The following is a 25957-nucleotide window of genomic DNA, read 5'->3' as shown; positions in this document are numbered from 1 at the left end:
TAGATATTGCTAAGTAAAATGTTAGTAATTAAACCTATACAGCTAATGTAAGAGCTTTCTCCATGTTAACGGTAATTCCTCTCCTGTGCGACAGTAAGTCGCGTGGTTATGACACAATCTTTCGCCTACTTTTACAAAAACTTCTACTACGGAGCCATAATGTTAGATACAGTAATGGAGCCTTTTATACATTTTTGTGTTTCTTTAGAAATAATCAACAAACAAATAGAGTCTTTACATGCTTCAGATGTGAAGTTATTCGCTGTCAAAGTGACGTCAAAATGAATGGGAGTCAATGGAACGCTAACGGTGGGTGGGTGCTAGGTAGAGTTTCAGCGGCACCATAGAAGCTACGCTTTGTTGAGGCTGGCTTGCCCCCTTGGTTGCACTGGGTGAAGGATGCTAATATCCAGCCTCTCATTGGCTAGCTGTTAGCCAATCAGAATCAAGCAGCTTAGCTAATTTAATATTAATGAGAACTGAACACAAATTGAGCTGAGTCTTCCTGCAGGCTTTCTATACCACACTAGAATGGCTTGAAACAAATCCATGGTAAAACTTCAGACATTACCACAAAGTAATGAAATACGTGAGGCAGGGCACCTTTAATTATTGTCTACAACACTACTGCAATGCATGCTTAAATTGCAACTATATGCATGCAGATATTCTAGAAATGTTGGCATCCCTGGAGGCAGACAACCACAAAAACAACACAATAACAACATCCAAATGCGTTTTAAGTGATTTTCCAGGTTTAGAAAGACAAGCTACTTTTAAACCAAATGTCAAGTATGTATATGATGCAGATGGACAGTTGTAAACTAACACTATGTATTGTAGTGGGCTAACTGCAAACCTCTGCACCATAAAGCAACATTAACAACCCTGCCAGCAGAGTTGGCGCTCTGCAAATGTTGGAGTGTTGGAGTGTGTGTGTGTGTGTGTGTGTGTGTGTGTGTGTGTGTGTGTGTGCTGTAGCAGCGATGTACAGTAGCATGGCAGACTGCAGTAAATACACTGTTGAAGAGGCGGGGTTTGACATCTCAGCTTTCTGAAAACATCTCTAATCCAACATTTCAGGTGCCGAAATCTACCAAGCGACCATTGCGCACTACCGCCGCGCAGCAGCGAACTGCAGCAGACCCGCACCTCTCTATAAACCGGAATATCTCGCAAGTGGACAGAGGCGGTTGCTGTGTACGAAGTGGAATTTATGAGAGAAAAGAAATCCTATAAAAGCCAGACAGAGAGAGAGAGTGAAGTTTCAGCGGCGTAAAGAAAATACATTGTTTTGTGGTTGGTGTTTTACTTTACAGCGCCTGTCTCTGCCTTGAAGTAGCCTACATTTTAACCAGCTCCCACGGCTTCTCAGTCCCTCCTCCCGAAACTCAAAGCAATACTTCAACTCTTGTTGTGGAGGATATTCTCGCACTTCGTGTTATTTTTCTCTCGAAGGTGAGTAGCTCTTTATTTGAGTTTGACTTAAGTAACGTTAGTTCTTCAAACTTTACTATTGCCAGCAGTACGTGGGGCGGAAATATAGTTTTACCTGGAACTCAGGTAAGTCGGAAATCAGGTAGGCCTAGCATTAGCTGCTTCTAGACGGTCATGTAGCTTTAGTTAGCACACTTGTCAAATTACCATTGTGGTGTTTAAATGTGTAAAACACCAGAAGACTAACTTTAAATTTTTACAGTTCATTTTGTCTTACTGGTTAACTTACTATTGGTATTTCCTTTTAAAAGTCGTCCGTCGTCGCATTGTTGTTGATGGTTAGCTAACGTAACGTTATGCTTATTAACGTTAAATATTTAAAATGTATTGCTAACGTAACGAAAATGAGGCTTAAGTTTCTGCTCATCATTTTATTTCAACTCAATATGTCCTTAGTCTGTAAAATGTGTATTTACATGGCCATAAATATGCTTTCCTTATATTTTAATAACGTAAAATATCAACTCTCTATCTATAGCGTTGTGTCACCTCAGGACAAACAAGCACAGTGTTCTTCCAAGTCTCCTGTTAGGGTTAGTTGTGGACAGAGTTTTCATATTGCGTAATTTTTGAACACCCTTTTTTATATTTGGTCAAAACATCAGAGAACCGGTTTCTCCCACTTTAATTTATTCTAGTGATGAGAGGGCTCAGGGGGCAGCAGACCTCAGTCCCATATACACAGTGGTGATGAAGCAGTGAGATCAGCCCTGTAGACATCATGCACACTCGTGAACATTTCTTTTAGGACTGAGATGGTGAAATTTATATGAAAGCATGCTGTAGAACCAGTTTTGATAGTTCGCCTTCTGTCAACTTTTTGATGCAAGTGTGTCGAGCAAGAGAAGCTACTTGAAGTAAGTGTATTTTTATGAGGTAGGCCTACATGTGTAGATCTGCTTTTGATAAATAGTGTGACAGATGATACTTACTTGACTCAGTGGTTTGCAATTTGTATTTAATTTTAAATTGTATAATTGTATATATATTTTTTACTAAAGTTGAAGATTTAAAAAAATGGAGCAGAGTAGTTGGTCAACAACCCTGCACTTGATATGTATTGGCAACTGCTGCAAAATGTGGGACTATTAAGGAAGCAATTATACGAGTGGAGAAGAGGATGTTATATTTTAATCGGATTCTTTGGGATCCTGGAACATGGTGCTTTTGTTCTGCCTTTTCCTCTGTAAGGAATAATGGGTGACTCAGTGTAGCGTGGGTGACCTGTTCAGTTTCACAGGGTTGAACGCGGTGACCGTGTGCTGGAAAGCGGCAAGCCTTTGAGCAGGAAGCCCACACAGGAAACGACCACTGCATTGTTGCCTGAAGGCTTAAACCGTGTCTGCAGTCCGTAGGGAATGTTGCAGCAAAGTTTCACTGTTTTAGCATGCAGGGTCATGTTTTATTGCTTCTTCTTGCACAGGCAGTGGCTACTTGTGGCAAGGCTTTGGATGTTTTTTTAAGACTTTTGTGTATTTGCCCAGTTCCAACTCTTAATTAAAAAAAAACCGACTAACAGAAGAATTGTGGAAAGTAGATGCATTAAATCATAGATATTAGAACATTGTGTTTACAGTGGAGAGGAACTGTAGAGAAAGTTGTTTATGTTCTGATGTTAGACACTTAGTTTATCACTAAAACACAGATGAAGTGGGAGACGGCCATCTGTGAGAGTTCTATGAAAAGGTGAACATCAGAAGGAGTCAGACTTATAACAAGTTTGCATGACAGCACCCAAAATAGAGATTTTTTAGATTTGTTTTTACTTGCGGCATGTAAAAAGACCATGTTAATTCTCACACCGCGTACCAGTGAAGGATTTTAAATTCAGTGGGGGATTACTCAACACTTAAATAAAATTCCGACAGGTGCAATATAGGAGTAGTGCAGTCTTTGAAACTGCAGTTTATAACTACAAACGCGATACAATCTGTTACCTTGCTCAGCATTTTTTATGCCGTTCATTAGAATACTTTTAGCTTTTTTTCCCAGTATAACACCACCCAGGCAACTTTCAGATGTAGTGAAATAGTTTCTTATAGAATTGATTTAACATTCAAGTTTGTATCTTAAAACATTTGGCTGGGTGACAACATAAAACCATGTATTGATGTTGCAAGAAGAACAGGTCCATGTGTGCTTTACATTAACTACATTGTAGGTGAGAAAAGGTGGAAACACAAAATATAACTGAGCATATCTACAAAGTTATTTGTCTGAAGTTGAAATTTAATTATTCACAAGTTTCTTGTTTAAAATAAGATATTAGATAGCTTAAAAAGTTTTGACTAAAAAGAGGAAAAACCATTTTCAAAAACTTGCTATTCATGGGAGTCAAACTTTCTGTTGAACGTAATCCTCAGTAAGTGAAAGTTGAGGAGTAACACGAGGGAAAGCTATTAGTTGTCATGCAGGTGCATGATGCACTGGCTTGATGGGAATATTGATCTGTTTAAGAAAAAGGTAGACTGTACTGCCGTTTATCTCATAGTATCTCAGAAGTTGTAGAGAGGCTGAAATTTGTACTGTGCCGTGGGGCAAGACATGTTTTTATCAAGGTAATAGTAATATAAGGTAATTCAAAAGGATATGTGTGTGTGTGACCCATGAGAAATTGTTTGTGTTCTAGAGAGAATTGTCAATTTTCATTGTGGGTATTAGGAAGTGAGCTAAATCGTTCCAAAAAAGGCTTCTTTATATACATTAAATGCTTCTTCTCCCTTTGTGCTGCTCCCACCATGTGTTTCTATTACATTTTATAGACATGGAATTAATGTGACTCAATTTACCACAGATTGATTCATCAGCGGCTCTTTGTATTACCATAAGAATGAGATCAATTGAATCATTCTCAATGACGCTATCCATCAACAGATCACTAGTAAAGAGATTTTAGCATCCGACTCCCCTTGACTTCACACCAAACATGCCCACATCTTACTGACTCCCCAGCTTGTTGAAGGTGCTGATGCACAACACTCGTTGGCTGATTGCTCCAAGGTGCTCGCCTATGCATTTTCCCAATGACAAGGAAGAAGTCAATCATGGACTTTGCCTGACAAGTCTGAGCAAGCCTTTGTCTATAAATGAAGACTGGGCGTGCTGTACTGGTGCAGCTGAGAGTAAACGTTGTTTGGCTTTTATTTAGACCTGTTCCATAATGCAAGGAGAGTTATGTTAGTTGTTTTTTACCTGTAAAATTCTTATTTCTAAATGTCACAGGTCTCAGTCACAGCTTTTAGAAGTTGGAAATATTGGCACACAAGCTCATTGGGCAATGACATTAAAAGCTCCTAGCAGTATTATGGGTCATTAAATTGGTATTTACTTTAGTTAGGCCGTTATTTATGAAGTTGGTAATTCAGTTATTAGTTTACATTTATATCAATTTGATTTTTATTTTATTCTCTGTGTGTATGTTGTTGCGTTGTTGTACAATGTCCTAAATTACAAGGGTCTGTTTCGTGAAGTAGAGTTGGTGTGTTTTTAACCAGCTAACCTTTGCAAATTAACTCCAGCATTAAGCTCTTACAAAGATGGGTTGACCAAAACTGAGTTGTTAAAGAAAGGAAAAAAAAAAAGGTCATAGACCAATCCTTCAAACTTGCGTATTGAATAAGATTTGGAAAATAATAATATAATGTATAAAACACCTTCCACCTCACCAACCATCTGTGAGGAAAAATGACACGCATCACAAAGATGAAAAATATAGCATTCACATTTAAATAAAAAGTAGTTAATGGCACAGAGAGAAATTGGACAAACCTGTACAAAGACCAACGGACTATCATATGAACATGAGCTTATCTTTTTTACCAATTGACAAACTTGTGAGGATCAACTCAAAGTAAGGACATCAGCGTGAAGATAATAGTTTCATTCACTGCTAAGACTTGAATCGGAAGGGTGTCAACAGCTGTCTTGGCTTGCATTTGGTAATGATGTAATCATAGTTCCTAGAAAATATTGTGAGGAGCCAGTTGAGTAACTATCTCCACCTAGGTTTATAAACAAGGAGGCCTATTTATCACATGGCTGCATTCAGTTGAAGTCAATTATGATAGATCGGTTGTCAGTTTTTATGAAAAGATCTTTTACTAAAAACTCATAAAACCGCAGCATATGAAATCGATTATGAATGTTGTTGAAACAAATCGGCTTGGCTAGCTGTTCAGACAATGTGCATCAGTCTTTCCTACTCTTCACTCGATCAACTGTATCCCTGCTCACAGGTTAGGTGCAGTATGTGCCACTTTAACCTCTCTGGATTGTAACTCAGCCAGTCCATGTCTAAAAATGTGCGCCTGTCCCGCAGTGCAAACACATGCTGCTAGTCACATGATGTTGTCAGGTGAAAGGTGTCATGCTTAATCTGATAAACCTGGAATGTCTTTTTAATTTATGGGGGGGGGGGGCAACGGATGTGGCGGAAATGTTAACAAGTTCTTCTCAGCCATGGCCTCACCATATCGCTAAAGAAAACATGTTTGAAGGAAATGTATTATATTATTCCAGAGTTGAAAAATGATAATCTTTGCCCTTAAGTATCAGATGATAATCAATGAAAATGAAATCAGTCATCGAATTGTAGTCAGCATGTGACAGTTCTGCTCAGACTTAAAAAAGTTTAACATAAGTGAGGTTGGCAGATTTCAAGAGGACCACTATAATGCAATCACATTTCTAGTACCAGAATGGCAGAGCCATGTTTACTCTCACTGTTGTCAACAGTGTTGCAATACAAAACTTGCATTGGCTTCATTTTCCACGCCATCCAGTGGATGTTGAATGTGTGGTATTGTCTTTAGAAGAGATTCTACACAGCCAAAGTGTTTGTAGCATCCCTTCAATAATAATAATAATAGAAGGAGATTATGATAAAACATACAGATCGCACAAACATGTCAGGGCATGCGATTGCTGTGATGTCATTAGTAAAGGCGGGGTGTATAGGTGGAGTGTACAGTTTTTCCTCTCACCCTTCAAGCCTCGAAACTAATCCGAAAAAACAGCACCTCTTAAGCAACTGTGAGCCTAAGTGATTGCTTTGGAATGCTGTTGCTATGGAGTCCAGTTGCAAAGACATTAGCGTTTTTTGGTTGAATCACAAAGATGACTGTTAATTCTACTAACCTTCAGGTGGCACCATTAACCTCCTGGGAAGGGACATTGTTGCAACATCATAATAAGGATAAGGATTCCTGTAGTACCAGGATAGAAATGTTGCCCAACCAGTCTTGGCTGAAACTTTTTGTTCCGGGGACTGTCGAAAGAAGGGAAGTTTCATTGTTAGTGCAAAGTAGGGCAGTATTTTTTTTGTTCTCACTCTGAATAACAACATGTTTTAAGGTTTATTCTATGAGGTTATTATTTTAGGTGTTGGTGAGTAAAAGAGGCTGAATCACCACGTATCACACAGAACTGTTGCACATTGTTGCTTCTTTGTACTTTTGCTTTGCCACAACTGCAGTTTTCCATGAAGAAACTGGACACGCTTTGTATCATTGTATTGTATAAAAATCACAATACACATTAACTCACAGTCCATGATTATACAGTGTGTACTTCTTGGGACATTCACTATTGTAAATACCTAGACATAGCTTCCACTGGCTCACTCAGTACAAACATCGATCAAACCTCATAAAGTAGTCTGTGTTCAGCGCTGCTTTCATAGGTGCACATTCGCTGCAGATTTTGTTGGTCTTTCGTACTATGTTGATGCTGCATGGACTACAAGTTTCATAAATCGAACTGCATCTTTAGTGGTTTATTATAATAACGAAATTTTAAAATCACACACAGGCCACACATTTCTGACCATCATCTGGAGCTACATCTGCAAACTTAAATGTTGGAAGAACATGGCAGTGTAGACCCAGGCAATGTTATTTTACAATAGGGACACAGTTATATTGTAAATCTAAGGCTAATTAGTGACAATTAGGCTAATTAGTGACAATTATGATAATACATGTTTCAGGTATCAAGTCAAAATACTAAACTTTTTCTGGTCTAAAAGTCTAAATGATTCGGGGAAAAATATGAATCACAATTTATTAGCTTAGAATTGATACCATGATTCTCCGCCATGATTTTTTTTTCTCACAAAGTGTAATGTTTATTGCACATATGCACTATGAAAAAAGAAATTGGCCGTACCAAACATAGATTTCTTTTGGCACCTATAGCACGTTGCTCATCACCACAAGCCTGTCAACATAGAGGCTTCAATGAAGAGAGGGAGAGCATCGCAGCACTCGGGAGCGCTTTGACACCTATTTTATCCAGTCTATGTTTACAACTCCCAGAAGGAAGTAGTAGCGTTTGTGATGCATTCAGCCCTTAAAGTTAAATGAGAACCAATGTTAAAAAATGTTTAAAAAAATTAAACATTCAAACAAATATATTTAAAATTTAAATCGTGAATAGTTTGAATCAAGATTTTTTTGTTTTTACGATTAATCGTGGAGGCCTATTTTCTGGTTAAAATTTGTCCTTTTCATTAATTGTAGATTCACAAATTGTAAAATGAAGATTTTTATCTGTTGGTTTGACTCGGGCTTTGGTTACTTCTCACCCGTATTTGTCCTTATATTTTATATATTATAGATTTGAGTTGGATGGAGAAATAACAGATTAGTCGATAATCCAAATAACCATGAGTCAAAGTGAATATTAAAGGGTTAGGGAGACTGTGGTCAGCAGTAATCCATATTACGAGCCGGGGAAGACGAGTCTGTGGTGAGTAGACCTTTACTAGTTAGTTAATGTTGGAGGTTGCCTCCTCCTTTGTTTTCTATTGGTATCTCTATTCACATTTTTTTGTGTACATTTATAAAATGAAAATGTGCTCAATTGTTGTAAACATGTCTGCTTGTTCCTTTTGAAATGTCTCTTGGCCGTTGTCTTCAATTGTTAAGGAAATTAAACTAATTCTGTCAGAATGTTAATATGCAACTTTTGCTGGGGGAAACTTTAGTGTGACACACCTCCAGTGCAAAGGGTGTGTGTAAAAGTTAATATATAAGCTTTGTTGACATGTCTAGTTTGACATCTAACCTAGAATGAGCAAAAATATGAACAATGTAGTGTTTTATATTTCTGTTATTATACAATGACTGTCATTTTATAAAGCACCTACAAAATGTCCAGTGAAAGTGAATAGTGCTCACACACTAGAAAAAAACTGTAAGTGATAATAAGCCCCATAATGTCATCTAAAATCTCATTTAATCTCATTCTCTCTTTCTCTAACAGCCCAGCCGTGTTTGCTGTCCAGCCTGGATAAACCTTTACTATGGATGGACCTCCGAGAGGGACAATTGACTGCAGCTGAAGGAAACCTCAATTACATCAGGACCATGCGAAAAAATATGCATCCACAATCCTTTCTAAAGCTTTGTGCAGAGCCATCAAGACTACAGGATGACTGAGGCATGTTGTATGACATATCAGACCACTGATCATCAAAGGCCTCCCAAAACGAAGACTTGGATCATAATTCTTTTGTGTTGAATTTTTTTTTTTTTTTTGGTGTGTGGAAAAACTTTTTAAGTATTGGACGAAGTAAAAGGATTGTCTACATGAGGTGCGGAAACGGACTGGAAGCCCATGGTTAGCAGGGCAGCTGCTGCAGCTCGTGGAATAACTTGAGCCCAGACTGTTGGGGAGTCACTTCTTCAGGGGCCAAGGGATCTCATCCCAGCACCAACCTGCCCCGTCTGACTTTCCCACCGGTCTAAAGGCAGACCCCACTATCCAATGGCATGGGTCAAGTTCTTCAGGAAGCCAGGGGGCAATCTGGGGAAATCGTACCAACCGGGGAGCATGCTGTCTTTGGCCCCCACCAAAGGACTGTTGAACGAGCCGGGTCAGAACAGCTGTTTCCTCAACAGTGCTGTGCAGGTAGGTCTGTCCTGTTGCGTTTGTTGTTTGTGGAAGGATTTAATTCATCATTTCTTGAAATGATTAAACCATGTGCCTGTCGATACATTAAACAATCATTTAAAAGTAGGTGGATGTGAGCAGGAGTCACGGAAGCTTGTGCATCCTCTTGTTAAGTTACTAGAATTACTTCTTTAAATGTTTTTTTAAACTAGTCAGTATACGTAGGTGTATTTAGTTATAAACTATAATGTGCTACAGTTTTATTTGTTCATTAAAAATTCAAATTAACTTTTAAGTTCCAACAACGTAGGGCATTTGTCTTGGACACTTAACCCATGCTGCAGCCATAGTAAAAACAAATAAACACAGACAGCATGTACACACGACAGATACTCTACAATACCATACAACAGAGTGTACTATGGTCCTGATGGTGCATAAAAAACCCAACATGGTTTCATACAATGCATTAGTTAAACATTACTTAAAATAAAAAAAGATTTAAAATAAAAATGTATAAATTGATTTCATATTAAAAACTAATTGTAATTGTTTGTAGGAGCAGTTTGCCTTGTTCTGTATTGGTATGCCTTCATATTTTCTGTTTCTCTACTTTTGTTAAACTATTCCAATCTGGACCAAAGAAGTCAACTGACTGACATTGTCATCACTAGAAAAGGATTTAAGCTCAACATTTTGGACAAAAAAAGCTACATTTGATGCATACTATGTACACTTGATAACACTGTACAAGGTGCTTTTTAATAACTTTACTTTTCTCTCACTTTGGTACCTGCTTGTTTAACTTTATTTGCTCACTTGTTACTGATATCCTCCAGTCATCAAACCTCGTTCTACCCTCTTACAATATGACCGTCACTTGTTCAGAAATCACAAAGCCGAGTCACTGTCTACTTTTGACTATTTCGAGACAAGCCGCCGAGTTAGTTCATTATTGCAGTCAGCCTAACAGTGAGGTCACTCTCAGAGAGTGTGACTCAGAGGGTGAGACAACCGATGAGCTGGTTGAAGATGATCATTACCTGGGGCTTTGTTTCTGTGAGGGAGTTGTTCCTCTTATCCACTCCTCGTCCTCATGTCCTTGGAGATTGTGTCCTAATGTCTTATTGACTGACTGTGTCCTAATGTCCTAAAACATGCTTGAATGTTTTGTTCAGAGTAACCCTTTATAGTGTAAAGAATCAATGGAATCTTCTCTTTTCTTTTGTGTAGGTATTATGGCAGCTGGACATCTTCAGACGCAGCTTGAGGCAGCTGTCTGGACACTTCTGTCTAGGAGAATCATGCATCTTTTGTGCATTAAAGGTAGAATACAATCAGAAGCACATTTAATGGGAGCAAGCTAGGGATGGGCGATATGGCCTAAAATCCATTTTGCAATATACATTGCAGTCTTGTGATAACCATATATATCATGATATATAACTTATAATATAACCATTTTGGACCAGGTTACATAGACCCTGAGGAAAGCCAAACTGCTAAATGTTTTTATTCATTTTTTAAAGGGAAAGAAACTTTTGCAGTTTTGGGAACATTGGTTGCGCAAAACTTTAATTATACAACATAATGTTTCAGATAATAAAAATGAAGTACGCTAGTTGCAGGGACTTTAACAATGAAAAAGCTTAAAGTATTAGGTTTCTTTGCTTTCATTCTAAAAGTTGGTACACTTTCAAAGATGCGGCAATATTTTAAATAAAAACATTTCAAACAGTTTCTTACTTGCAGCCTAATGTAACTCATTTGAACACACACACACACACACACACAAACGGCCGTATGTTCAGTGGGGAAGTACGACGTCTGCAAACCCCGGCTGCCAAGATTCCAGTTGTCCGTTATATAGTGAATTGTCAGGCTGACGAAAGGCTCCGTGGTATTTTGTATCGTCTATATTGCATACCGTTTATATCGCCCATTACTAGAGCAAGCTAACATTTAAGTTTGAGTTCCTGTTTTTCAGTTTCTTATGTGGTAACTGTTTGGGTCACATATGCATACTGTGTATGGTGACACAAATGCTTTTAATAAACAAAATGTCCCACTGTCCATGAACAGACAAGTTCTTATTCTCCTTTTCAGGGCATTTTCTCCCAGTTCCAGCACAGTCGTGAGCGCGCCCTGCCCTCTGACAATCTGCGTCACGCCTTGGCAGAGACCTTTAAGGACGAGCAGCGCTTCCAGCTGGGCTTCATGGATGATGCCGCAGAGTGCTTTGTAAGTTCCTGTGGCAACACGGCTGTCCTGAGCGAGGGAGGCTAGCTAGGAGAGGTGTGTGTGTGTGTGTCTGTCTGTCTGTGTGTGTGTGTGTGTGTCTGTGTCTGTGTCTGTGTGATACCACACATGTGTGGCACACACTGCCACACATTTTGGGTAATGCACTGCAACAAACTGTTTGGCGAGGTCACTGAAAATCTTCTTCCCCTCCCTTCTCCTCCCATCAACCCCTGCCACATTGCCGCTAAATATCATCATGACAGGTTATATAAGCACCAGAGTTGTGTTTGAACCTCTCTTGTTTTGGGCTATTTTATGTTGCATCATTTCTGTGCCTTTTTTGAAGTCAGTTTTATGCGTCCTTCGTCTTTTCTACGAATCACTACCAGTTTTTATGCACCTTTTGGCACAACAACTTATTGTTTGGCCACAACTTGTTTTTCCCTAACCGCAGTGTAATTTCCATGTAGTTTATTTTGACTTTAACCATCACATATCAAACAGATCCTGTAGCATTTTCTATTCTTCATTTTACAACACTGTTTTCTCTTGTCCATCAGGCTGAATTAGTTTATTTTCTTCTCACGCTTTTGAGCATTTCATCTTCATGACAGGATACCCAGACAGTACAGGATACATTCTGATTTAATCCTACAATACTTGTTTATCCACTTTGGAAATCAGCTAACACAGCAATGGATAAACAGAACAGTAGTGGAGAGAACTTGATTATAAGTGAACACTGGTTGTACACGTATGAACATTAAGTCACTTAGCTTCAGAAATGTACCACATGATGAAGATGGATGAAGAAAAAGTAAATTTGGTTTACTTTTTTAGCAGTAACTTTAATATCTAAGACGGAAGCTTGCATGCCAAAATTGCTATCTTTTATAGATAATCTTAAATCTTAATACCACACAGATCTTTGCCCTTGAGCATTCACCATGTAATGCATTGGCTGCAGCGTACTGTTGGAGAATTTATGTGAGGACTTAGCCGGTGTCAGATTAACAGGCTCTGAAGTTGTGCCTGTAACCTTTGCAGGCCTACCTTACAGCCTTAATATTTTATAAACTCACAAGCGCTCCATAGAAACAGGTGGGAGTTAAAATGGAGTATAGCTTGCTCTTTAAATGTGCTCCTTCTGCTGTCCGGTTTATATTATTGAAGTCTTGATATGTAACGGTGTGTCCTACTGCGTTGCATTTATACTCTTGGGAATACCTTCATTGTAATTAACAACAGTCTTGGAAATATCTTGTCCCACACCTGATATATGTTGCATTGTGTCACAGGAGAATATCCTGGAGAGGATCCACCTGCACATTGTGCCTGAGGAGACAGATGCCTGCACCTCAAAGTCTTGCATCACGCATCAGAAGTTTGCTATGTCACTTTATGAGCAGGTCAGTAGGAGGTTAGAAAACATAAAGAATATTCTGTTCTTTTACTTAGACATATCCAATCTGTGGCAAGCTGCCTGAGAAGGAGGTGTTAATTGTTTTCCCTTTTTTTAATGTGTTAGTGCATACAGTGTTTGTTTGTTTGCACAGCTTCCACAGTAATTTGTAGACAAGCTAAACACACTAGGCAATAATAGGATTAGCACACACACACACAAACACACACACACACACACACACACACTCACTGGTACATGAATCACTGTCAGAGACAGTAGAAATCCAATCCGTCATGTTTTGATAGTGGGTTGCCCCAGTGGAATAAGGAGAGTATTTCTGGTCAAACCCACAGTGCAACAGCAGCAGCAGCGGATATCTCACAGATGGTGTACACATAAATTCCAGCACAACACCACCCTTCCCTGTGGCTGTGATGCCATCACTGACGCTGTCCCTGTCCCAAGCCAGTTCCACCTCAGAATCAAACACATAATACACATTTGGACTAAATCCCTTAGAGGCACAGTCAGTGGATTTTGTTCCACCTCAACTTCAGGGCACCACCAAATATTATCAAGGATTGCCATGGTCAGAGGGACATTGATAACTTCATATATATTATATATATTGTATACTTGGTAATGTCAATCCTTTAAGTTGAAGACTACCGAGTCCACAGTTTCATTTAGCTGACACTTGTGGCTGACACAAAGCGATTTAACAATTAAATACTAACTAGGGGTTAAGTGTCTTGCTCAGGGACACATTGGTTGATGTATTGCAGTGGAAATCGAACCCGGATCTCCCACACCAGAGGTGTCTTTGGCTTAATCTTTGATCGCAGACATGCGTGCTGAAATCACACCTGTGTATCTTTTTGTGCTCATCATCACCCTCTTGGTCTTCAACTCTTTCCCCTCTGCAGTCTGTGTGCCGTAGCTGTGGGGCATCCTCCGACCCACTGCCGTTTACAGAGCTGGTGCATTATGTCTCCACCACCGCTCTCTGGTAAGGCACAGGCAATATGAAACTTTCTTTGCTTCTCCATTATCATCTGTCCAATTGCACTCTGTTTTCGATTTTTATGTCTCTCTCTGTACATGTGTGACAAGACCATAACTTAACTTTTTAGCTGACTTTTCACACACACAACAATTTTCTCTCCCCGTACCTTAATCTTTATTTGTCCCTGTCTCTCTTCCTTTTACTCACTTGTTATATCCCATGCTTCTGCTGACAAAGCGTATCATCTTTTTCAGTCAACAGATGCTCCAGAGCAAAGACGAGTCATTCGGGGAACTGTTACAAGCAGCAAGTACGTTAGGGGACCTTCGTAACTGTCCAGTAAGTGGCCTATGCAAAGAGGAATGTGCAATTAAGCAGTTAATTTTCTCCATTGTTTGTTAAATAAAGTTTCTTTGGGAGTGTAGTGATTCTTAAATATTTTTTTTGATTTTCATTTTGTAATAGGGTGATGTTGCTTTTGGGTAAAACTTCAGATTTTTTGTGTTTTTGTTCTTCTTCTCCAGAGCAACTGTGGCCAGAAGATTAGGATCAGACGGGTCCTCATGAACTCTCCAGAGATAGTTACCATAGGCTTCGTCTGGGACTCTGACCAGTCAGACCTCACAGAAGACGTTATCCGCTCGCTGGGCTCTCATCTCAGTCTTTCTGCGGTGGGTACTTTATCAAACATTTTAAGTATATTTTACACTTTGTTTCTGTTTTTTAACTTCTCAGTAATATTTAGTGACATGTTGTGACTAGTCGTGGAAACTGACATACAGTTAGAACATTTCATTGAGCCTTTCAGATGTAGTAATTAGTTATCCAACAGGAAATAGAAGAACTCTCTCCAGACGAAGTTCAATTTGTCAGTATCTTTTTGGAATTATTCCATTTACACAGCTGTCATTTCCTTTTTGCTGTTAAGGGTCAGTTTATTCTGGTGCAATTGAACATATGTGGGAAATAAAGTGGGGATTTATTTCTGTGTAAGTCGGGGCCATTGCATAAGCAGTCAACGCCCAATGCCCAGTTGGCTAGCGCCACAGATCAAAAAGCCCCTGCTGGCCTTGGTCAGCTTGTCAGAACGCTCCACCCCTCATTTCTGTGTTTTCCTGAGCGAGCATGTGTTTGTGCATGCCTGTCTGAAGTAACATGTGGGCTGAACAGACGTCATTAAGATGGGGGAAAAATGTGTTTGAGGCTGCTTTTGTTGCAGTGTTAATATCATGAGCATTGGACCAATGTGGCCAAGTCTAACTCTTTCTCCATGAAATCGCATTTTCACACACATTAATAAGTTGGCAGATGACTTACTACATATTTCTCAGTTGCCTGTTCACATGATTACACTGTGTTGGGTGAGCTAACAAATCAAAAAAATCAATCAGTGAAGTTCACATCAGTACAGTGTTCACACATTACATAACGTCTTTATTGAAGTATTCAAACCGTTTTATTTGACAGCTCCCTCTTGTGCGTTTCCAAAGCATACCAACAGAAGAGTTGACGCTGATAATTAGTAATTTGTGTATACTGTATGTGTGTGTGTGTGTGTATATATATATCTATATGTGTGTGTGTGTGTGTGTGTGTGTGTGTGTTTCTGTACAGCTCTTCTATAGGGTGACAGATGAGCATGCCAAAAAAGGAGAGCTACAGCTTGTGGGGATGATCTGCTACTCCAGCCGCCACTACTGTTCCTTCGCCTTCCACACAAAGTCCTCCAAATGGGTCTTCTTTGATGACGCCACTGTGAAAGAGGTGAGACAGTGCTTATATCATTTGTTAATTAACTAAATTAGTTCAGACAGGCAATTAATAACTATTTTGGTGATCAGTCAATTGTGTAAATCATGCCATACCAAAACATTCTCTGGTTCCAGCTTCTTTAAATATGGGATTTGATGCTTTCCTTTGTATTAATTGTACAATTTTTTTATAGAGAAGCCCATGGTGAATTAAATAGTTAGCCATCAGGCTTTATATGGCTTGATGTTGCATATTGCACAAGAAAAGTCTTCATAGTTTGGTTTTTGAAGGTTAATATTGTGCAGAGGGACCACAGTTTAAAATCGGAAATCTCTGTACATGAAAATGTGCTATTCGGATAAAGCGTGGTCTTTTTTACAAGCAGCAGAAAACAGTAGCAATATTCCGTCTCCTATCTCCATCACCAAGTCTCTTTATCGCCCAATAAGGAGCCACATCGATTGCCCTTCATGGGCCTGGGTTGAAAAGCCTTTATGACACTAAAGAGTCAGCTAACCCCCCACCCCCAGTTCTACTGCAGTTCCCCAACTCTGCAGTAGTGAACAGTAATGATTATTTTTAAAGATACCTTCACTGGTTAAAGTAAAGGGTCAGTGAGAATGCCGAGTTAAAGAGTGTGTGTTTGTGTGTGGTGGGTGTGTGTGTGTGTGTGGTTTTGTGCGTGTTCAGTATATCGCCTGTAAATCCTGTCATCTATCCCCATCTCTTTTTCTAAATATTAGTTTTATTTTTACGGATTGCACATGAGAGCATGCTTTTTGTTTTACATGCTCACAATTTTCTCTGGGACTGTGGTGCAGTGGCTGGCTGGCTCTGTGTCAATCCATCAGCAGCTTGTGCTGTGTGTGCAGCCCCCCCTTCGACTGAGATGGAGGAGCTACAGTGCTCAGTGCCAGCCAATTCCATACCTGGGTCGAAACTTGCCAGCATTTCTGTGACTCCCCAAGTCCCAGCTGCTAAATGACCACTGTAGCGTAGCCTGATTGCTGCTTTACAGTGCATAAAAACATTCTTTGTTAAATGAGGACAATGAAATATAATTTCTTGCATATTGTAGCAGAATTGTGAGTTACAGCACGCGTACCATAACCACTGAGAACTCAAGTCTGAGTGGCTTGTGATGTAGATTAAGTTTTTTATAACTGGACACCTGACCCAGGGATCACAGTGATGTGTTTACCATTTCAAATGAATGCAACATTCAGACCAGTAGGTGCAAAGATTGTTACATCCTCATAGTGCAATTAGCATGGCTGTGGTTTTTAGTCTTTATTTACTTGTCACATTACAGTTCATGGCAAGGGGGCTGCTGAGCATTCACATCCACAGTACATTTCTTTTTATTATCATTTTATATCTATCTTGGCAACATTCCTTTTGATTATGTTTCCTTTGTTTTGCTTTGCATTAGTTCTTCTTAACCTCATTTCATCCTCCTACCTTCTCCTCCCCCCCTCTTCCACTGTCATTTGCTTAATTAAGGAGCACACAAGCATCTGTTAGCCTGCAGCCTGCCTTTGTGGTGCCTTTATGACGAGACACGCACCTCACACAGCTTGGCTAATGTGATTGTGAAATTTGGCCTCAGTGTCATATATTGACTCATAAATTAGACTATGCACAAAATGGTGGGATTTTTTTTAAAAAGTTTTCCAGTGAATTTTATGAAAGCAGTCAGATGGTTTTCTGTTCGGTTAAGATTGACTCGGGTCGGGCCATTCTGGTGTTGCATGAGAGCTGTATTCAGTTTACCCTTTTGTCAAATGAAAACAGATGGAGTCACAAGAAAGTAAATGATCCTGTTATGTGTACAATCTGTCTGCTTTTCTAAATTGAATTGGACCATGGTAGCTTGATTTCCTTAGTGAAATACAGCATTTTAAAACCTCTTTAATATATTCAAATGTATAATCCCAAAGAACGTATGTAGATGACAAATTATTTTCACACAAAAGATAGTTTAAAAATATTTTTTTACTGTATTATTAGACATAAAGATGCAGAATTACTGTATCCAATGTGCTTAAATCTGCACGTATAGGTGCACTCACCACCTTTCCTTTTGTCTTTTTCTGTAGATCGGCTCCAGGTGGAAAGATGTGGTCAGCAAATGTATCAAAGGTCACTTCCAGCCTCTCCTCCTCTTTTATGCCAACCCTGACGGGAGTGCTATCCCCACAGATGATGCCTCAAAAAAAAACAGCAGCCAGTCTCACAATAAGACCCTGGTCAATGGAAAAGTGCAAGGTATGACCTACCTAAACAAGCTTGTGTAACAATCCCTACTGGTTTTGCATTTAGACTGTGCAAACCTTTACTGGAACAAGTATCTAATAGGTTAGAGGTAATCATGATGTCATTATCATTATAAACAACTTTTTCACTGTAGAGGTTAAACATTGTTATGTTGAGTAAGAAGAGGGGTTGATTTAGTGTCCTTTTTATGGAAATGACAACATCAGATTCCTTTTAGAGCTTTCATCTTGGTTATTAGTGCTGTTGAGTGAGCTGCATTTTTCTTTGATTTTACTAACTATACCCATCCCAAGTGACCTATTGGATCATAGCGCTGTATTGTAAAACACCATGAATATAAAGCTGAGGTGTGCAGCAACCTCCTTTTTTTTGTTGTTATTTCATTTAATTTTTTGAAAAACCCATTTGCCTATTGTCCACCAAGCTTGAGTTGTAACCTACCCATGTAATCTCATTAACTTATTAAAGCAACATTCTGCAAGGCTAGTGCTTTTACTCCCTCAACACACATTTAATTAACCTTTCAAATTAAAAACAAAACTTAGTATATACAAATCACTTTAAATGGTAATCAAATTCAGAGAAACCTTAGCAAACAAAATATTACTCTGTAGGATGTGTAAAATCCCTGATCATATTAGTTGCATTTGCAGGCAGTAATAAAAATTTGCAAACAGCTGAACATCTCTGCTGTTTGGATTATATATCCCTGGATTTGTTTGGTTAGGGAGGTTTTTATCCCTTTAAAGATCCTCCTCCAGCACTCCATGCTGGCTGTGCCCCAGGTCCAAGCTGTGGCATCCACTCACTGCTCATAAGAGCTGACAGGGCGCCGGACCAAACTGGATGATCCTGCAAAAACCAAGGAGAACATTGTGTGGATTTTGTAATTTAAAATTCTGGTTTTTAGTTTTAGGTGCAGTTAGTGTATTTGTTTGAAATCAATTTATGTTTTATCATAAGACTTACTAGTAACAAGGTGTTTTTTGATGAAAAAGACAATCCTGCAAATATGGCCTTAACTTGACATTTAAAAAATTTTGTGTTTCCTTTTTTTTCTTGCTCCGCAGGTTTTGAGTCTCCAGTTTTATCACTCAAGAAGTTGGACCTCACCAGGGAGAATCTGCACGCCGTGTTGGGCCAAGGTTCTTTCAAAGAAAAGATCCCTTCGACCTTCAGCAGGGGCAGTGCTCAGACCAGTGGAGGAAGGGGACCAGGTAAGAGAGGACAAATGTAAAGACTAAATCTTTTAAAGAAATTTGTAATCCAAGAAGGGAAGGAACACAATACATACATTTCCATTTCAACAAGTTATTTAATCAAGTGTTGTTTTTTGTTCAAACAAGTTTAGTCAATAATGCGTGCTTAAGGAAATGGTGCGTTGCAGGGATCAAGAGTGAAAAATTTGCAAAAAAGACATGAGTCACAATGTGCAGTGGTTATATTTTGTAGCCTTGCAATTATAAATATGTTTGTCCACAGATTGGTGACAAGCTCAGATGTGGCATAGCACCCAGAGAAACAGATAATTAAATGCCTTTGATGTCAAACTAAATCTTGCCATGTTGGTAATACAGAGGGGATTAGGGACCCTCGCTGAGGACAGAGGTCACAAGAGCTGCCAATTCTGCACACACTTAAGTATAAGTAGTGAGAAGAGTGTAAATTGAGGATAAGAGATTTGTTAAGTTCAGGAAGAATTAGGGCCATTTTTTACATTAATCTTCATTGTCATAAATATGCGTGTACTTTTGATTTGGGAAAAAAAAACCTGACAGAATCAGTTCAGGCAACACAGAGTAGCTGCAGCAACGTGTATGAGCTTCCACTGAGCTAAAACAGCAATTTTAGAGAGCCTTTGTGCCTCTTAGCAGACATAAAATGCAATTATTATGTCCGTACAGCATGAAAAGGACCCTTAGGTGACAACAAGATGTGTTTTCAACTCAGACATTGTTTAAATTCACCAACCCTGGTCCTTGTCTCAATTCTGCCGGTAGCTGCTAGCTCCTAGCTGCTGCCCGGTGAGTGTGTTCAGCCAGGATTCTTTGATAATCATCCCAACAACAGTACTGTTTTTTGGGAGGGGAATAAACTTCAAGACGTGACATGAACTGTCCTCTGGGGGACATAGCCACGCCAACAATGCTCCGTGGATTGTTGTCAGGATGATCATCACAGAAGCTTGGCTGAACACACTCACCGGACGGCAGCTGGGAGCTAGCAGCTATCTGCAGGATCGAGACGACGACCACGGTAGGTGAATTTAAACGATGTCTGAGTTGAAAACACATCTTGATGTTACTTAAGGGCCCTGTTCATGTTGCATTAACAATTTATTTGCATTTTGTGTCTGTTAAGAGGCACAAAGTCACTCTAAAACTTGCCCCAACAACTGCCATTTTAGCTCAGTGGAAGCTCGTACACGTTGCTGCAGATACTTGTGTTGCCTGCACTGATTCGGGCCGTTTTTTTTTCAATCGAAAGTACATGCATATTTATGACTATCAAGATTAACTTAAAAAATGTCCGGATTTCTCCTTTTAAGTAAATGGCCGTACTGAAAAGATAATGAATCAAAACATAGAAGCAAACCAAACTGGTAAAATCTCCTTAGATTATATAAGTTATATTATTAGTATAGTGTGTGAAATTGTAAATGTCCTAGAGATCTGTGTCATTGTTTACCATCACTTGAAAGCAAAGTTTGGTGTAGGGGAGGTTTAAATCAGTACAGTAAAATGCAGTAGTCACTCAGAGCTTTAAAAAGCACCACAGTCAAATAAAAAAAAAAAGTTATTAAACTGTTGCACATTCAGTTTTTTTGGTGCTGAAGAGAATGTAGTCTAAGAAATGCAGTCCCCTTACCAACCCTCACGGCCCCTCAGATCTTCAGCCGGTCTCCTCTGCATCCACAAGTCCAACCTTTGCAGTTTTGGGAACAGAGCCTTCTCCAGGGCAGCTCCCAGGCTCTGCAACTCCCTCCCCCAAGAGATCCGCACCTCTGAGTCCCTCACCATCTTCCAGTCCCGCCTCAAGACCTATCTCTTCACCTTGGCCTATCCATAGCCCCACGCCCCCTCCCTTCTCATATGTGCCTGAATCTTGTTTTGTTTTGTGCCCTGTAAAGCGGCTTTGAGTTTGTGAAAAGCGCTATATAAATTTAAATTTGTATTATTATTATTATTAAGGTGTTATCTGTTGAAATCTCAGACAACTAACAGGACCACGGTATGATCATTCCATTTCCAGTTCATGAAACATTTTCCAGTTCCATGACTAATCCTTGTGTTTCAAAGTGAAAATATCAGACAGAGCAGGGAAGCCTCTGCATGGACGTGTTTCCACACTGCTGCCTTTCCCTTCATGTAGCAGAAAATGTACCGTATACATCGGCACACTGATGTGCTGTAATGTGGCCTCCATCTACACGCTCTGCATGCTCAGTGCCTTGTGGGTTCTGGGGACTGGAAAGATGGGAAACCGTTACAAGGAAAAGGATGTAGTGACAATACATATTTATATGTACACTAAGAAAAATAATAATTTGAATGACCTCTGCAGTTGTATAAATTTCCACCTGATTCAGCAGAAGTTCAACTGAGAAAAAAATAATTTCAACATTAATTACGGGTTATATCCCCTCGGTCTCTCCATTAGGGACATTTGTGCCAAATTCTGTATGGTAATATGTAACATCTCTATTTGTAGTGAAAATTGGCACCAGCGATCCCAAGAGTCGCCTCAGGGAGATTTCTCGAGAAGTCGCCCAAAGAGCTGGAGAAGTGCGTGTGATGCATCCATCCAGAAGAGAGCCTGATAGGAGCGGCCAGCGGAGGCCAGAGTCACGCTACAGAGGTTGGTCACAGATGTTTAGATTAGGCACATGCGAGACAACAACAACACATACACACATAAACACACACACACACGCTCACAAGAGTTTCCGGGTTTTAAGAAACAAAAGGCTAGCCTTCCACTTCCCCAGCCCTTACGTAACTGGCAATTCAAGAGCAATTTGTCAAAATGGGGATTAAGTGCTGACGTCTGTTGGAGCCTGCCTTCATCCCACTCTCTCATATTCAGAGCCATTGGTTGCCCCCGCTGTGGTCTACGTGGACATTTACAAACAAACGTACACTTCAAACTAGATCTTACCAAATAGTTCAAAAAACTTACTGTATGATTTAATTAGAAGGAGAATTTCACTCAAATGTATATTCTTGCCACCATTTTCCCCATTTCCCTTTTTTGTACCCCACAAAGTGAGTTTGTGTGTTGGTATGAATTTGGAGGCTGACTGGTCTACTTTTTAGTACATTACTGCTTTCAGTAAAGTATCAGTCAAGGAATTATGGAGCACAGTTGTAACACACTCCCAAATCCACCATGTCACCATCCGTAGCCTGTGTTAGCAGCGAGCTCACGTCCCATCATGATTGAATGCAGTCGGCTAAAGGAAGCTAGTGGCATTGCCATGATGAATGACGAGGCTGGAGGTGACACTACAGTTAATGTAAGTAGTATAAATTTACAGCAGCGGGGCTAATGTCCAGGCTAGCACTTTGCTAAAAGGTCTTCTCCTGAAAAAAACACTCAAGAAAAGCTTAAGAAACTTTGCTGCTCTCTGGGATAACCCCAAGGTATTTATAAATGATTTCTGGCTGTATTGATTTAGACATGTTGCTATTCTTCCAAAATGATCAACACCCTTGTGTACTGTTGACAACGCTGCAGAAACTCTCCTTCTAACTTCTCGCTCTCTGAAACACACAGTATCCTTTTCGAGCAAAAATGTAAGGAGCATTTTTTGAAGTGATTTAACTCCGGCACACAGTCAGCAAAAATCCCCAAGCAATAGGGACTTGATCTCTTGCAGGCTTACCAAGGACTGACAGTTATATGTAGCATTAAATTTACTTTTTGAACCCTCAAACATGCGGATCAGATTTTCTAGGTTATTGACTTCAATACAAAGCATGCAGCCACTGATTCAAACACTGTCAGCTTTAAGTTAGGAAAATGCATTGGCTAGATAGATGAACCTTACAATTAAAATGAGAACGATAAAAACTATAACACCACATCTTCCATGCAAAATGTAATATAATTATCTTTTAGATTTTATTTAGAAAATTAAATCTTATGCAGACAATTGAGTGCTGTCTAGAAATAACACTGCTGTGTGGAGTAATATAGGTGTGTGGCTGCATGTATACCTTGACACAGATGAAGTACTTTCCAGGAAGGATGTCTGGCCACATATTTTGAAAGTGGCTATTATGTCTGGAATTGTCCTTGAAATAGTGCGTCATGAACGTGTGTCTACTATCATGTGCAGACATCATGTACATTTGGAAAAACACGTGCATGTATGCATATACACACAAAAAACACTAAATTGCTACCTTTCATCATGTGTATCTGAAAAAACGTTGTGAGCTGTCTACCCTCTGTGTACACCCCACAGAGGGAAATTGACTCCTGTCGGATATAATTCACATTTTCCTGTCATCTGCACACATAAATGTCAGTAACCCTGTCATGCCCTCCCCTCACTTTCTGCCCAACCTACCCGGTGCTTCAGCACAGCTTTGTGTCTTGGTGTTGAGGGTTCAGTGAAAGTCATTGGTGTTGTCTTGGTAACGTTATTCATGACACTGCTTTTTGGCAGCAGGTGCGTCATGGAAAATGTGACAATCGGATACTATTTTATCCTTGTATACATAATTCTTTAAACAAAAGATATGGTACTACATTTGATGCATTCATTTTTGTATTATGGATAGGAATTCTGGCGAAAGTTTAAGTAGATATACTGTACATAATTATTTACAATATGTTTGGCTTTTATCATTATTCAAGCTCTTGTGAAACTTATATTGTTTAAAACCAGATCCAGGTCAGGACAGGACCTACTCCCGCTCCGTCTCCCCTCCAGAGAATGGCTTCAAACAACACCTGGAAACTCGTCTGTACAGCAGCCAAGGAAAAGGTCCCACACGGACTGAGCGAACACCCTACCTTGGTGGACGGTCCTCACATGAACCTGCTCGCACTCACTCAAAGGTGCAAGTGTTGCCCAGTGTGCCCATTATCAGTAGCGGTCATTACAGCCGGAAATTAGACCATGTCTCCAACGGATATGATACTGACAGCAGCCAAGACTCCAGAGAGCGTCCTGGAAGTGGAGGGAACAGCCGCAGCAGGTCCAGCCGCCCCTGGAAGCCCATTCGTGAGGCCCTAAATGTTGACAGTGTTGTGAGTGCCGTTACTAGTGATCATTTGGTAAATCAAGAGCGAAGGCAGCACAGTCCATGGAGAAGACCTAGCAGTCAGTCGCCCTCCCGTGACCGAGAGCGAGACAGAGAGTTTACATGGGGAGGCCGAGAAGAGCGCAAACCCAAGAGCCTAATGACCATCTATGAGGATGAGCAGAGGCATGAGACAGGGGGCAGCCGAAGCTCGCTGGACTCAGATGACAAGGACAGGTCAAACGGCGCAGCAATTCTAAAAGTGCGGAACGACAACTGGAAGATCCAGCGAACTGAATCTGGATATGAAAGTAGTGACAGACTAAGCAATGGCTCAGCAAATCTTGACTCCCCTGTGGTAGAGAACCTTTCTTCCAAGGACCTGCGGCCCACACCTGAGCTGCATCTGACGAGGTAAAAAAGAGTGATCTAGGTTTTTCTTAGCCAAGGATACAAATTCTTCGCTCTGCAAAGTATGATGCAGAAATGTTTTTTTTTGCTGTATGATGCTAGTGTCAGAATGCTGCTTTGTCATCTCATGCCCTACTCATTTATGGATTTTAGCCACAAAGATGCTGCCATATTTAAATGATTAAACATAACAAACAAACTGTTCTAAAAATAGCAGTACCTATTTAACATAAACGCACACAAGGCAGATGTGCCAGGCTTATTATGCTGGGCTGTCATTTGTTGGCTTTGTAGTACAGGTCTTGTTTAGAGATAATGATCCCAACTAGCTGACAACTTCTGTACTCAGAGGGGAGAGCCAGCGGATAGCTGACTTTCTCAACCACTAGTGAATTATTCAAGCTTATCTCTTGACAGTAAATTGGTAAAGTACTGCTCCTTTCATTATCTATTCTTCCTGCATGTTTTGATTAGTTATATTACAACCTCTTTATACATTTTACAGAAAATACAAAGCCTACCCTAGGAAACTGCATGTGCCCCACAGTAAACAACAGTTACAAGAAAGGGGGAAGCATTTAAAAAAAATAATAAGCACCGTTTTTTCCCCCCAATAAGCTTTGTCTAGTGCTGTCTCAACATTCAAGAAGGGAATCAGACTACACCATGGAAATCAATCATGATAAAAACATATCTAGGCTGAGATCTTGAGGGTTTATTTCCTCTTTTTTTGGATCCATCTTGGTCTCTTTTAAGTGGTTGGTAAAAAATAATGCATTGGAATATCTTTTTGCAATCTGCAATGCATGAATAATTATTAAAAGAATGTATTTTGTATTTTAGGGATCACTTCCTTCAGAGAAAAAGTGAAGATTTAAAGGCTGACATATTGCTATCTACCTTTCCCACTGGTAAGTAACTTTCTTACGCTTGCATCTTTTCATATTTCTGCACACCAATAACATTGTCTAAGCAAAATCTGCTTATCCTGTTTATTCCTGGCAAAACCTGTGTGTACTTTACATCATCAGAGAAAGCTAGCAGTGTTTTTTATTTTTTTTTTATTTGTATTCTTTAGACATGGTAGGTTTAATTACAGCAAAAATATAAAGGAAAATGTAAAATATTTAGCATGTAATTTACAAATGTACTGTACATTGAGAAGAAATGTTTTGTATGTCAAATTGTGTGTGTGTGTGTGTGTGTGTGTGTGTGTGTGTG

General features: G+C 39.7%; 1 protein-coding gene across 5 annotated transcripts in view; it reads left to right on the top strand.

The window, feature by feature from the left end:
- Positions 1–1096: 1096 nt before the first annotated feature.
- The window catches only part of LOC117934978 (inactive ubiquitin carboxyl-terminal hydrolase 53), a 30884-nt gene continuing 6023 nt past the window's right edge, over positions 1097–25957 (top strand). Inside the window, exons 1-15 of one of the 5 annotated variants that reach the window (XM_034857008.1) lie at positions 1098–1458; positions 2246–2354; positions 8766–9408; positions 10624–10716; positions 11497–11631; positions 12930–13040; positions 13963–14045; positions 14297–14381; positions 14567–14713; positions 15657–15806; positions 17894–18062; positions 19142–19288; positions 21783–21929; positions 23968–24739; positions 25580–25647. In XM_034857008.1, coding sequence (XP_034712899.1) covers positions 9265–9408; positions 10624–10716; positions 11497–11631; positions 12930–13040; positions 13963–14045; positions 14297–14381; positions 14567–14713; positions 15657–15806; positions 17894–18062; positions 19142–19288; positions 21783–21929; positions 23968–24739; positions 25580–25647 — 2251 coding nt within the window. In that variant the 5' untranslated portion in view covers positions 1098–1458; positions 2246–2354; positions 8766–9264. The other 4 variants (XM_034857010.1, XM_034857006.1, XM_034857011.1 and 1 more) reach the window with 4 other exon arrangements.

Source organism: Etheostoma cragini, chromosome 19 (genome assembly GCF_013103735.1).
Source record: "Etheostoma cragini isolate CJK2018 chromosome 19, CSU_Ecrag_1.0, whole genome shotgun sequence".
Lineage (NCBI taxonomy): Eukaryota > Metazoa > Chordata > Actinopteri > Perciformes > Percidae > Etheostoma > Etheostoma cragini.
This window is presented reverse-complemented; position numbering and strand designations above follow the sequence as displayed.